Source organism: Ovis aries, chromosome X (assembly GCF_016772045.2).
Source record: "Ovis aries strain OAR_USU_Benz2616 breed Rambouillet chromosome X, ARS-UI_Ramb_v3.0, whole genome shotgun sequence".
NCBI classification, from domain to species: domain Eukaryota; kingdom Metazoa; phylum Chordata; class Mammalia; order Artiodactyla; family Bovidae; genus Ovis; species Ovis aries.
This window is the reverse complement of record NC_056080.1, coordinates 5,637,291-5,651,265: the sequence shown is the minus strand read 5'-3', so window position 1 is coordinate 5,651,265 and position 13,975 is coordinate 5,637,291. Positions and strand designations below refer to the sequence as shown.

The following is a 13,975-nucleotide window of genomic DNA, read 5'->3' as shown; positions in this document are numbered from 1 at the left end:
AAGGGCGGATGCTGAAGCTCCAATACTCTGGCCACCTGATGCAAAGAACTGACTCATTGGAAAAGAGCCTGATGCTGGGAAAGACTGAAGGCGGGAGGAGAAGGGGACGACAGAGGATGAGATGGTTGGATGGCATCACCAACTCAGTGGACATGAGTTTGAGTGAGCTCCGGGAGATGGTGATGGAAAGGGAAACCTGGCGTGCTGCGGTTCATGGGGTCGCAGAGAGTCAGACACCACTGAACAACTCAACAACAACAACAAAAAATCACAACACAGAAGGGTAGAGAAGCCTGAATTCACACCGCAGATGAGGATTCAACACAATTACGTCAAAGCATGTTTCAAGAAATCATTTCCTTTTACTTCCCCCTTAAAAATTTTATTCAAGTAACGTAATCACTCACAGTACTTACATTATACAAGGGTTCCCCGGTGGCTCAGCAGTATAGAATCTGCCTGCCAGCGCAGGACATGCAGGAGACCCTGGTTCGATCCCTGGGTCGGGAAGACCCCCTGGAGGAGGGTATGGCAGCCCATTCCAGTATTCTCACCTGGAGAATCCCACGGACAAAGGAGCCTGGTGGGCTACAGTCCATGCGGTCGCCAAGAGTTGGACATGATTGCAGCGACTTAGCATGCAAAGTCATCCTAAGTCATCGAGGCCCGCACCAGCCACCAAAGTAGCTGGGAGGAACAAGGGCCTTCTTCTCGAATAACAAAGCTGCTTCCTTATTCAATATGATGACAAACAGCCTTTATTCGCTGATGATAAATACACCCATTCTCTCAAAAGATGTAAAACGGCTGCGAGTCACGAAGAGAGGAAGTGTCATCCCAGCAGAGTCATGAAAAGCTTTCCCCTTTTCGGGGGGAAAAGATGACCCACCCAAAGAGCATCAGCTGAGCTCAGAGGAACAAACCAGGATGGTACCCAGCTGGGCAGGACGCCTCCACTGGGGGGTCTGTCACGAGCTTTAGAAATGAACGTCCCCCAAAGACCAGAGAGGACGGCTGACTTACTTGACGCTGAACTCCAAATGTCTGGGGAAGTCTATCTTGCCAGCAAGAATCTTCTGATAGATGCCAAAGGCGTTGTCATCGAAAAACGGAGGAAACCTGTTAGAAAAATTAAAACGTCTATTTTTAGCGGCCAGTGGAGGGTGGGGGGGGAGGGGGAAACACCCGCAGGCTTTATAAGGATGGCTTCCTTCGGCCTGCCACGGGCAGAAGAGAATTTTATTTTGCGGTGTGCGCTTTCTCCTCTCACGCTGGAGTCACGGATGACTCGGGACCAGCTATGAAGGCGTGGTTCCAAGAGGGCAAGCGGGAGGCACTTTGTCCCAACTACAGACGACGGGCAAGGCTAGAAAAGGCCACGACCACGAGGCTGTGTGACTAGCTAGACAACACAGAGCCACTTGCGTCTGTTGTTTAGCCGTTGAGTCGTGTCCGAGTCTGCGACCCCGTGGACTGCAGCCCCGCCAGGCTCCTCTGTCCATGGGGTTCTCCAAGGCCAGGATACCCGAGTGGGTTGCCGTTCCCTCCTCCAGGGGAATCTTTCCAAACCCAGGGATCCAACCTGCGTCTCCCGTCTTGGCTGGCAAGTTATTCGCCCCTGAGCGCACCTGGGAAGCCCATTACGGTCTCAGAGCGACAACTAACCCGGCCAGTTGTACTTCTAGAGTAACTAGCTTCCGTGGATCGCGAACCTACAGCGGCCAAGGACACCCAGCCCTCGGCGAGCGTGAACGCCTTGGAGTGAATAAAGCCCCGAGTCGGCCCTCCGCCCCGGAGCCAGAAGCCAGTTCCAACAGCGGCCGGGGGTTCGTCTCCCTGCCTTGGGCGGTGGCTGTGAATGAGGATACGCCGCGGGATGGTTTCCATTCAGAAACAGGCCCGGGAGAAAACGCGTCATGCATTCCTCCACAGGCTCCCGGAGAATACGGCATACGGAGCCCCGAGGAAGCTGGCGTGACATGCCACCATCATGAGAAAGGTATGCGGGCAGCAGCTTTAACGAGCGGAAAAAAGTCATCACGAGGCAGCGCTCACAGATGCAGCCTGAGCGCAAAAGCAGACGGACGTGCAGCCGAGAGGTCGGAGTGCGGAAAGCGGCCCAAGACGGCGCCCACGTCTGACGCGTGTGTTAGTCGCTCAGTGGTGTCCGACTCGTTGCCACCCCACGGACTATATATACAGTCCATGGGATTTCCCAGGGCAAGAATACCCGAGTGGGTAGCCTTTCTCTTCTCTCGGGGAATCTTCCCAACCCAGGGATCGAACGCAGGTCTCCCTCATTGCAGGCGGATTCTTTACCAAGTGACCTATCAGGGAAGCCCGCCCATATCTGAAAGTTATCTTCAAGTGTCTATCTCTAATCCAATGGAACCCTTCCAAGACTTTATTTATTGGCCGCATGGGATGGGATATGGGGTATTCCTTCCCTGACCAGGGACAGAAGGCCCATAGCTCACAGTGGAAGCTCACAGTCTCAACCACTGGACTTCCAGGAAAGCCTCCCTCCTTCAAGCCTTTTTTTTTTTTTAATTTGACTAATTTAACTGAAGGATGACCAACCTAGACAGCATGTTAAAAAGCAGAGACATTACTTTGCCAACAAATGTCCATCTACTCAAGGCTATGGTTCTTCCAATAGTCATGTATGGATGTGAGAGTTGGACTACAAAGCAAGCTGAGCGCCAAAGAATTGATGCTTTTGAACTGTGGTGTTGGAGAAGACTCTTGAGAGTCCCTTGGACTTCAAGGAGATCCATCCAGTCCATCCTAAAGGAGATCAGTCCTGAATATTCATTGCAGGGACTGATGCTGAGGCTGAAACTCCAATCATTTGGCCACCTGATGCAAAGAGCCGACTCACTGGAAAAGACCCTGATGCTGGGAAAGATCGAAGGCGGGAGGAGAAAGGGGCGACAGAGGATGAGATGGTTGGATCCCATCATCGACTCGATGGGCATGAGTTTGAGCACGCTCTGGGAGTTGGTGATGGACAGGGAGGCCTGGTGTGCTGCAGTCCATGGGGTTGCACAGAGTCGGACACGACTGAGCAACTGAACTGGAGGATAATTACTTGACAATTTAGTGATGGTCTTAATAAAACAGATAGCGAGTGCCGTTCACACACGTGGGCACGACCTGCATCTTGACATCAGCCGTGGTGAGCTGTAGACAGAAGGACCACCTGTACTGCCCCATGAAGGCAAGCTCAAGAATTTCACCTGAAAGAATGCACGGCCGGGAACTTGTGTGGCGGTCCAGTGGTTGAGAATCCGCCTTACCTGCCCCATGAAGGCAAGCTCAAGAATTTCACCTGAAAGAATGCACGGCCGGGAACTTGTGTGGCGGTCCAGTGGTTGAGAATCCGCCTTACCGCACGGACGACGCCAGTTCCATCTCTGGTCGAGGAGCTAAGACCGTGGAGCAAGTGAGCCCGATGTGCCGCATACACGCGGTCCAAGCTACACAACTTGAGTGTCTGCAGGCCGCCAGCAAAGCGCTGGCCGGCTACAGCTGACCACTAACGCCCAATTCAGCCAAATAGATGTTCTTTTAAAAACATGCACATCAGGGCCTCCCCGGTGGGTCAGTGGTAAACAACCCACCGGCCAATGCAGGAGATACGGGTTCAATCCCTGACCCGGGAAGATCATGCCTCAGAGTAGGTAACCCGCCCCCCAACAACAACAACAACAAAATATATATATATATATGCCAGTTTTGCAAATTTTTTCCCCATCATCTATCTATCATCTTTTTTTATAGACATCTTTGACCTACCTCAACGTTCCTGGTGGCTAAGAAGGTAAAGAATCCACCTGTCAATGCAGGAGACCTGGGTTTGATCCCTGGGTCAGGAAGATCCCCTGGAGAAGGGCATGGCAACCCACTCCAGAACTCTTGCCTGGAGAATCCTATGGACAGAGGAGCCTGGCAGGCTACGGTCCATAGGGTTGCAGACTAAGACATGACGGAAGCTATGCTTGGCAAACACAGAACACACATCCTATTACGATACTACGAGGGTCAGTTCCGGAGAAGGCAGTGGCACCCCACTCCAGTACTCTTGCCTGGAAAATCCCATGGATGGAGGAGCCTGGTGGGCTGCAGTCCATGGGGTCGCTAAGAGTCGGACACGACTGAGCGACTTCACTTTCCCTTTTCACTTTCATGCATTAGAGAAGGAAATGGCAACCCACTCCAGTGTTCTTGCCTGGAGAATCCCAGGGACGGGGGACCTGGTGGGCTGCCGTCTACGAGGTCGCACAGAGTCGGACACGACTGAAGCAACTTAGCAGCAGGATCAGTTCAGTTCAGTTCAGTCTCTCAGTCGTGTCCAATGACTAGGCTACAGTGTATTGAAATACTAGACTTCTAGTAATTGTGTTCACATAGTAACTGTAATAATCATTCTAACGTATCCTAATATTGTATTCTAACTCTCTCTCTTGTATTTTAATAATTTCTATTGTAGAATATTCGAGTACACTATAGACTATGTAGGTTCCCATAGTAGAAGAACACAGTCGCTCAGTCATGTCCTATGCTTTCTGACCCCGTGGACTGTAGCCCGCCAGGCTCCTCTGTCCATGGGATTCTCCAGGCAAGAATCCTGGACTGGGTCGCCGTGCTCTTCTCCAGGGGATCTTCCCAAGCCAGGGATCCAACCCAGGTCTCCTGCACTGCAAGCGGATTCTTTACTGTCTGAGCCACCAGGGAAACCCCGAATGTCCTAATAAGATCCCATTATCTTCCAACAACATATCTTTCAATCGTACACTATATTCCAGCGTTATCTTTGCTACGGTATTCCATATTATATTCCATGAAATTACATGCCCCCCCCCCCCCCCCGTAATAATACAGACTAAAAAAACAGAAGACACAGGAAGCCCAGTCTAGCAAAACGTCTTCTGGGCAGCGGGATTCAATTCTCGGGCAACGCTACCCTCTGCTGGTCAGAAACGCTCAGGAAGAACACAGCCACCCGTGGCCGGCACATGTCTGGAACACTGATCAAACACAGGCGCAGAAAGATGTATGATTCTTGCATTTCTTTTTACATTTTGCATTTCTGACACCGTAGGGAATGCATTTCAGTCTTGTGTTTCTGACCGGGACTTCCTGGGCTGGGGTGCATGGGAAGGGATTTTTTTTTTTTTTTTTTGGTCTATTTGATTGACTACAGAGGCGCGTGTGAGCAAAGAGAGAGAGAGAACAGAAGAAGGGCAAGGGGACGGAGGAGGGGCAGATGGGGGCAGGGAGGAGTCCTGGGCGGACAATCCCCCCTCCTCTGCCTGCCGGCCAAGCACAGCATCCCAACAAGAGCCGTGTGAGCACAGGACGGCCAGGAAGCAGCGAGTGCTCGGACATCTACGGGGAAGACGCTTGCTCTGTCTGCCCGGTGTGGGGAAACGTGTGCGTGCGGGCTCAGTCGCTCAGTCGTATCCGACTCTTTGGCGACCCCATGGACTGTAGCCCCACCAGGCTCCTCTGTCCATGGGATTCTCCAGGCGAGCACACTGGACTCGGCTGCCATTCCCCTTCTCCAGGGGAATCTTCCCAACCCAGGGAGCGAACCCGCCTCTTTCCGCTTCTGCACTGCAGAGAGATTCTTTACCGCCTCATAATTCCTAGCAATACCTCACGAAAATGCCAGAGGCGGGTGTTTAATCATGCTGATACAGAATCTGGACCTGGAAGGTAAATGCAATTCCAAACATTCCCCGAGGCATGTTTGGGGCTTTCAGGAAAGAACACACTGTTTCCTTTCTGCAGCGCTGTTCCTTCCAAATGTCCGAAAGAGCGTTTCTTTACCCAACATGCCCGCTACCCAGCTCGGGGCTTCCCTGGTGGCTCAGATGGCAAAGAATCTGCCTGCAATGCAGGAAACTCGGGTTCCACCCCGGGTCAGGAAGATCCGCTGGGGGAGGGCATGGCAACCCACTCCACTATTCTTGTCTGGGACAATTCCACGGACACAGAAGCCCAGTGGGCTATAGTCCACGGAGTCACAAAGAGTTGGACACGACTCAATCGCTAACATATACACCCAGCTCTGGGAATCACTCTGGAGTGATCGGTGCGTGATGAATCGTATACTCTTGGCAGACAGGGACATTTAGAGACAAAAGATCTCAACAGACACACCCTGCTGGTCCTCCAAGCTCCTGCTGCTGCTTCTTTTGAAAGCAAGCCGAATGGTCAGTTCATATCATCATCACCCACAGTGGGAAACTTTCGGAAGACCCCACACCAAGTGTGTCCATCCCTGACAATCCCTGCACCTAACCCTGAGGGCTGAGCACCCAGGGAACTGTGGGAGACCCCACTCCAAGCGTGTCCATCCCCTGACAATCCCTGCACCTAACCCTGAGGGCTGAGCACTCAGGGAACTGTAGGAGACCCCACTCCAAGTGTGTCCATCCCTGACCCCCTGCACCAAATCCTGGGGGCTGAGCACCTGGGAACTGTGGGAGACCCCACTCCAAGCGTGTCCATCCCTGACCCCCTGCACCAAATCCTGAGGGCTGAGCACCCAGGGAACTATGGGAGACCCCACTCCAAGCGTGTCCATCCCTGACCCCCTGCACCAAATCCTTAGGGCTGAGCACCTGGGAACTGCGGGAGACCCCACTCCAAGTGTGTCCATCCCTGACCCCCTGCACCAAATCCTGAGGGCTGAGCACCTGGGAACTGTGGGAGACCCCACTCCAAGCGTGTCCATCCCTGATCCCCCTGCACCAAATCCCAGGGGCTGAGCCCCCCAGAGCAAGTGAACAGGCCGGGGAGCCACAGGCATCTTCCCCACGGAAACGGTACTCACCCTGACAGCATCTCAAATATCAGGATACCAAGTGCCCACCAGTCCACCGCTCGGCCGTGGCCCTTGCTCTGAATGACCTCAGGGGCCAGGTACTCGGGGGTCCCGCAGAGGGTCCACGTCCTGTGGGAAGAGAAGGAGGAGGTGGGGTCCACAGAACTCAGGGGTGATTGGCCTACACGTGCACCTCAGGATCGGAGAGGCTACGTCACTGAATTAATCTACGCAGAGCCTTAGACCCCAACCCTGTAGATAGACACGGCAACGCTGTCCTCTGTGACGTTTTTCCTTTTATAAACAGTTTTTTTTTCAATTTAAGGTTTTCAACTTTTACTTCATATGAGCATACAGCCGACGGGTAATGTTGTGATGGTTTCAGGTGGGCCGTGAAGGGACTCAGCCACACAAACACAAGTACCCACTGTCCCCCAAACTCCCCTCCCATCCAGGCTGCCACTCAGCAGAGTTCCCGGAGCTGTCCAGCAGGTCCTTGCTGGTTCTCGGTGTTAAACCCAGCAGCGTGTCCCTGTCCATCCCAAACTCCCCGACTGTCCCTTCCCCCACCCTTCCCCCCGGTGACCATACAGTTATTACAGAGTATTGAGCAGAGATCCCTGTGCTGTCCAGCAGGTCCTTGCTGGTTCTCCATGTTAAACACAGCAGTGTGTCCATGTCCATCCCAGACTCCCTGACTATCCCTTCCCCCATCCTTCCCCCTGGGAACCCTAAGGTTATTACAGAGTATTGAGCAGAGATCCCTGTGCTGTCCAGCAGGTCCTTGCTGGTTCTCCATGTTAAATCCAGCAGTGTGTCCATGTCCATCCCAAACTCCCTGACTATCCCTTCCCCCACCCTTCGCCCCTGGTGACCATACAGTTATTACAGAGTATTGAGCAGAGATCCCTGTGCTGTCCAGCAGCTCCTTGCTGGTTCTCCATGTTAAACACAGCAGTGTGTCCATATCCATCCCAGTCTCCCCAACTATCCCCTCCCCCATCCTTCCCCCTGGTGACCATAAGGTTATTACACATCCTTCCCCCTGGTGACCATAAGGTTATTACAGAGTACTGAGCAGAGTTGCCTGTGCTGTCCAGCATGTCCTACCCCATACATAAAGACAATAACCTTGTCTTCCGTGAGTTTCTTCCTTTTATGATCATGACAAAATGATGTCAGTCACTCAGCCATGTCCAATTCTTTGCAGCCCCATGGACTGTGGCCCACCAGGCTCCTCTGGGATTCTCCAAGTAAGAATTCTTGGAGTGATTCTTCTCCAAGTAAGATTCTCTAAGTAGGAATACCAGAGTGGGTTGCCACTTCCTCCTCCAGGGGACCTTCCTGACTCAGGGATCAAACCCGGGTCTCCTGCGTGGCGGCCAGATTCTTGGCAGTCTGAGCACCAGGGAAGCCCTGCTTTCTTTTATAAACACTCATTAAGCGAAACAGACTCGGAGTAACAGTCCTGTTATCACGGCCGTGTATTTTTCCTGATGTTTCCCTTCCCTGCTCGGAAGCAAAACCCCCAAAATCCTGTTTTCCCATAAAACGTTATGAAAACAGATTCAAGCCACTGACTTGTGAAGCCCGCTGTACCAGTGAAGCATCTTCTCTGCCCTCTCTGCAGGAGGTCTGAAGTGTGTGCTGAGCTTCTGTGGGTTCACTGACACGTTAGTGTCAGCAGCGCCATTCAAAAATCCTGAGGCTAAGGGGCTCTGGGATGTTTGGGGTAGAAACAGGGCTGAGACCTTTGGAAGTGATTTTCTCTCCCAGATGAGCCGAGACCTGCAGGAAAGTTAGCTTTTGGCGCCACCTAGAGGACAGCCGGGAAAAGACCATGATGCTGGGAAAGACCGAAGGCGGCGGGAGAAGGGGGCGACAGAGGATGAGATGGCTGGATGGCATCACCGACTCAATGGACATGAGTTTGAGCAAGCTCTGGGGGTTGGGGATGCACAGGGAGGCCTGGCGTGCTGCAGTCCATGGGGTCGCAGAGTCAAACGTGACTGAGCAAGTGAACGAGAGCAACGCAGCACCGCGGGCTGAACGCCGGAGATCCAACGAGCGAAGACGGACCCAGCAGAGGAACTGCCTCCCCTTAAATCTCCTGCACCAGCAGGCGTTTTGTTTTTTTTAAACACTATGACCACCTCGTTGCTTTGGCTCAGGAAATTCTTAAGTTCTGCGGGCCGATCCCGTTAGAGCTGTGTTTCCAGCCTGGGGGCACATCCAAGGTTGCCTGAATGCGGCTGGAAGCCTGGGCCTCAGCTGTGAGGTCAGACCAGCTGGAGGCGGTAGCAAGTAACATACTTGCCAGGTGTGGTGTCTCCGCTTACGCGCGGAAAGTTGAGTCTCTGTCTGGCAGCAACCTCAGCTGAGGGGCCCACACATCGAAGGCTGTACAACTTAGCAGTTTTCCAAGTAGACTCAGGTAGCCTGACACCTTTTTCTTTTTTTAGCTCTGCCAGTTTATAGCTACCAACCCATCTCCCTCCAACCTCAGACACGCCTGCTCAGTCATGTATCCCCACGGACTGCAGGCCGCCAGGCTCCTCTGTCCATGGACCTTTCCAGGCAAGAATACTGGAGTGGGTTGTCATGTCCTTCTCCGTATCTTTTTGAAGCAAAAGCTTTTTCCAAAAAGACTCCACGCTTCTTAGGAGCTAGAGAGGCATAAATTGCTAGAAACAGCTTCAGAATAGAGCAAACCTTCATAAAACTTTACATCTCGAAGCGGAACTGCAGTTCCGTGAAACGTTGCAACAGCGTTTCCACAAGCCCCAGAAATGTCAGTCCTCACTTAATATCCCCAAAGAAAACTGAAAGCGGGGCACTGAAGAGACTTGTGTACACCGACGTTCGTAGCAGACAGTTACGGAAAAGCGGGAACAATTTGTCTTCTTCCTTTAAGAGAATTCTCTTTATACTTAAAAAATTTTCCCAATCCTCTTGGGCACACGAGGCATCCATTGTTAGAAACAAGCTTGTGATTTGCAAGAAATATGGAAAGAGAAAGACGGACGGCTGTCGATGCTGGGGGGAAAGTGCTGGTCCGGGTGTGAATTATCAACGCTCTGCTGTTCTCTTTTTCACTCACTCAGCTCGTGGAGAGAAGGCAAGGTGATATCCACCGCTGTTACTTTTTCTCAGTGTTATCATTTCCACTACGACACGGGGCTTCCCGGGTGGCTTAAAGAGTAAAGAATCCACCTGCAGTGCGGGAGACCCAGGTTCAGTCCCTGGGTCAGGAAGATCCCCTGGAGATGGGAATGGCAACCCACTCCAGTATTCTTGCCTGGAGAATCCCCATGAACAGAGAAGCCTGGCGGGGCTACAGTCCATGGGGCTGCAAAGAGTCGGACATGACTGAGCAACTAACACTTTCAGGGGTAGGAGGCTGTTATCCAAGGAGAGCGCGGTTGGTCTGTGCAACAGACGTCCAGCTGGTGCTACGTTCATATTCCCAACTGCCCACTGTGGCATCCACACTGGGTTGAGCTGAATTCCACCCAAAAGTCCTAACGAAAGGCTGGTACCCGTGAATGTGATCTTGCTCGAAACAGGGTCTTGGAAGATGTAATCAAGAGAAGATTGGGCCTAACCCAGCGACTCGCGTCCCCGTAAGAAGAGGGAGGCAGACGGAGATTTCGCTTTACCACGGGAGGACACGGTGAGAATGAGCCGGGAAGAGACCGTCATCAGGAACCCAGGTCGTGGATTTCAGAACTGGGGAGGGTAATAAATGTCTCCCAGGGTCGCACATCCGGTACTTCTAAGACCGCGCTGCCGTGACGTCACCTGACCTTGAGTTCCCTGCAACAAGACTCTCTCCAAGTAAAGTCACAACGGGGGGTAGAGCTTTAAGACACGGATTCTGGAGGGACATACATGCCGTCCACAGCAAAGGAGGGTGATCACGATGCCGGTGGTGGTGGTGGTGGTGGTGACAATAATGGTGGTGATGTTGACGGTGATGGTGGTGGTGATGTTTAACGATGGCGGTGATGTTAATGATGGTGGTGATGTTTAACGATGGTGGTGATGTTGACGGTGACGATGGTGGTGATATTGATACAATGGTGGTGATATTGATGGTGACGATGGTGGTGATATTGATACGATGGTGACGTTGATGGTGATAATGATACGGTGGTGGTGGTGATGTTAATGATGGTGGTGGTGATATTGATATGGTGATGGTGGTGATACTGAGATGATGGTGGTGATGTTAATGATGGTGGTGATGTTTAACAATGGTGGTGATGTTGACGGTGATGGCGGTGGTGATGTTAATGATGGTGGTGATGGTGGTGGTACTGATATGATGGTGGTGGTGATATTGATGGTGGTGATGTTGACGGTGACGATGGTGGTGACGTTAATGATGGTGGTGAGATTGATGGTGATGATGGTGGTGGTGATAACGCTATGATGAGGGTGGTGATGCTAGTGATGGTGGCGGTGTTGATGGGGATCTCGCTATGGTGATGGTGGTAACAATAATGATGGTGGTGATGTTGACGGTGACGATGGTGGTGATATTGATACGACGGTGGTGATGTCGATGGTGATAATCCTATGACGATGGTGGTGACGACATTGACGGCAGTGATGCTGACGGTGGTGACGGTGGTGACGTTGATAACGCTGCTGCTGCTGCTGCTGCTGCTGCTGCTAGTCGTGATGGCAGTGAAGGTGAGAATTATGAGGTGACGTTGGTGCTGGGAGCTTGGACGTGATGAACTGAGAAGCACTGCCTCTCTACCCCACATCCACTACCTGATCGGAACTGTCTTTAGGAAAGACTTTCCAACAAGCAGATCCAGCCATCCTTACCTCTCACCCTACAGGGTAGGAACAGCTCTCACTTCACAGATGAGATGAGCAATGCCAGGAACACAGGGGTGACCCCAATCTACACACTCACTCCGACCCTCTAGAAACGGGCAAACACACAAGTCCAACGCGGACAAGCGGTGCCCACAGCAAGCCTTCATTCCGCACTGCCCCTCTGAGGTGCTTCCATTAACAGAGGCTCTCGGTAAGGGAAATAAACTTATCCTGAAACCCAGAAAGCACTACCGCTTGGCAACTGTGGGGATACGGGCAGACCGTCTCACCTCTCAGAACCACAGATGTCTCAGCTGGGAACTGGTGATGGTCGGGCCAACTGATCACCCAGCGAATCTGTGAAGCATTTTACTGATGGTTTGCTGGAATCAAGCTTCCAAACAAAATGACTTTGGAAAAAAAAAGGAGGACTTTCATGTTGATGTTTGGTAGACACCAACACAATACTATAGTGCCATTATCCTTCAACTAAAAACAAATTTAGAACAATTGAATTCTGTAAAGCAATCATCCTTCAATTAAAAATAAATCATGGAGAAGGAAATGGCCACCCACTCCAGTATCCTCAGCTGGAAAAGTCCATTGACAGAGGAGCCTGGCGGGCTGCAGCCCATGGGGTTACATGACAGCGAGCGTCCATGAGGGTTCAGGGAGATGGGTGGGTAGCAATAAACTGGTATAAGCAAAAATAAACAAATATATTAAAAAAATAAAATTAACAAAAACAAAAAAAACTGGCCTCCCCTGGAAGTTGAGAGATTGGGAATCCACCGCTGAGGGTGGTCACAGGTTGTCAACACCTCTGCTTCCTTGCTTTGTCCCCTGGGTCCCATCCCTGGTCCAGGAAGACTGCACATCACACAGGGCAGTGAAAACCCCGTGCGCCACCGTGAGTGAGCCCGCTCTAGAGCCCGTCCTCCACAACGGGAGAAGCCGCTGCAATGAGAAGCCCCGCGGGTCACGACCGGAGAGGGGCCCCTGCTCGCCACAACTAGAGAAAAAGCCTGTGTGCTCTGCTGAGTTGCTCAGCCATCTCTGACTCTTTGTGACCCCATGCTCTGTAGCCCGCCAGGCTCCTCTGTCCATGGGGATTCTCCAGGCAAGAACACTGGAGTGGGTGGCCATGCCCTCCTCCAGGGGACCTGCCTGATCCAGAGATGGAACCCAGGTCTCCCACATTGCAGGCAGATTCTTTACCAGCTGAGCCACCAGGGAAGCCCAAGAATACTGGAGTGGGTAGCCCATCCCTTCTCCGGGGGATCTTCCCGACCCAGGAATTAAACCGGGGTCTCCTCCATTGCAGGCAAACTGTTTACCAGCTGAGCCACCTAAGTACTGCAATGAAGACCCAGTACAGTCAAAAAGAACAATTTTTTTTTTTTAAACAAGGGTGGACTTTATACCCAACACTGCTAATAGATGGCAGCACCACTATCATAGAATAAAACCCAGGTTTAAAGCTACCTGCACTCTTTCTACAAACACTGAAAGTGAAAGTCACTCAGTTGTGTCCAACACTTTGCGACCCCACAGACTATCAGTTCAGTTCAGTTCAGACGCTCAGTGGTGTCCAACTCTTTGCGACCCCATGAATCGCAGCACTCCAGGTCTCCCTGTCCATCACCATCTCCCGGAGTTCACTCAGACTCACGTCCATCGAGTCCGTGATGCCATCCAGCCATCTCATCCTCTGTCGTCCCCTTCTCCTCCTGCCCCCAATCCCTCCCAGCATCAGAGTCTTTTCCAATGAGTCAACTCTTCGCATGAGGTGGCCAAAGTACTGGAGCTTCAGCTTTAGCATCATTCTTTCCAAAAGAAATCCCAGGGCTGACCTCCTTCAGAATGGACTGGTTGGATCTCCTTGCAGTCCAAGGGATTCTCAAGAGTCTTCTCCAACAGCACACTTCAAAAGCATCAATTCTTCGGCGCTCAGCCTTCTTCACAGTCCAACTCTCACATCCGTACATGACCACAGGAAAAACCATAGCCTTGACTAGGCGGACCTCAGTTGGCAAAGTAATGTCTCTGCTTTTGAATATACTATCTAGGTTTGTCATAACTTTTCTTCCAAGGAGTAAGCATCTTTTAGTTTCATGGCTGCAGTCACCATCTGCAGTGATTTTGGAGCCCAAAAAAATAAAGTCTGACACTGTTTCTACTGTTTACCCATCTATTGCCCATGAAGTGATGGGACCAGATGCCACGATCTTCATTTTCTGAATGTTAAGCTTTAAGCCAACTTTTCGCTCCCCACAGACTATACATCCATGTAATGCTCCAGGCCAG

At 51.8% G+C, this 13,975-nt stretch overlaps 1 protein-coding gene across 3 annotated transcripts in view; it reads right to left on the bottom strand.

The window, feature by feature from the left end:
* The window catches only part of LOC101116807 (protein kinase cAMP-dependent X-linked catalytic subunit), a 79,633-nt gene that overhangs the window by 29,100 nt on the left and 36,558 nt on the right, over nt 1-13,975 (bottom strand). For 2 of the 3 annotated variants that reach the window (XM_027963617.3, XM_027963616.3), the window contains exons 4-5: nt 6,845-6,964; nt 1,024-1,119 (exon numbers count right to left, since the gene is read on the bottom strand). In XM_027963617.3, the coding sequence (XP_027819418.1) occupies nt 1,024-1,119; nt 6,845-6,964 (216 nt within the window). The remainder of the gene's footprint in view (nt 1-1,023; nt 1,120-6,844; nt 6,965-13,975) is intronic. The other variant, XM_042242228.2, reaches the window with a different exon arrangement.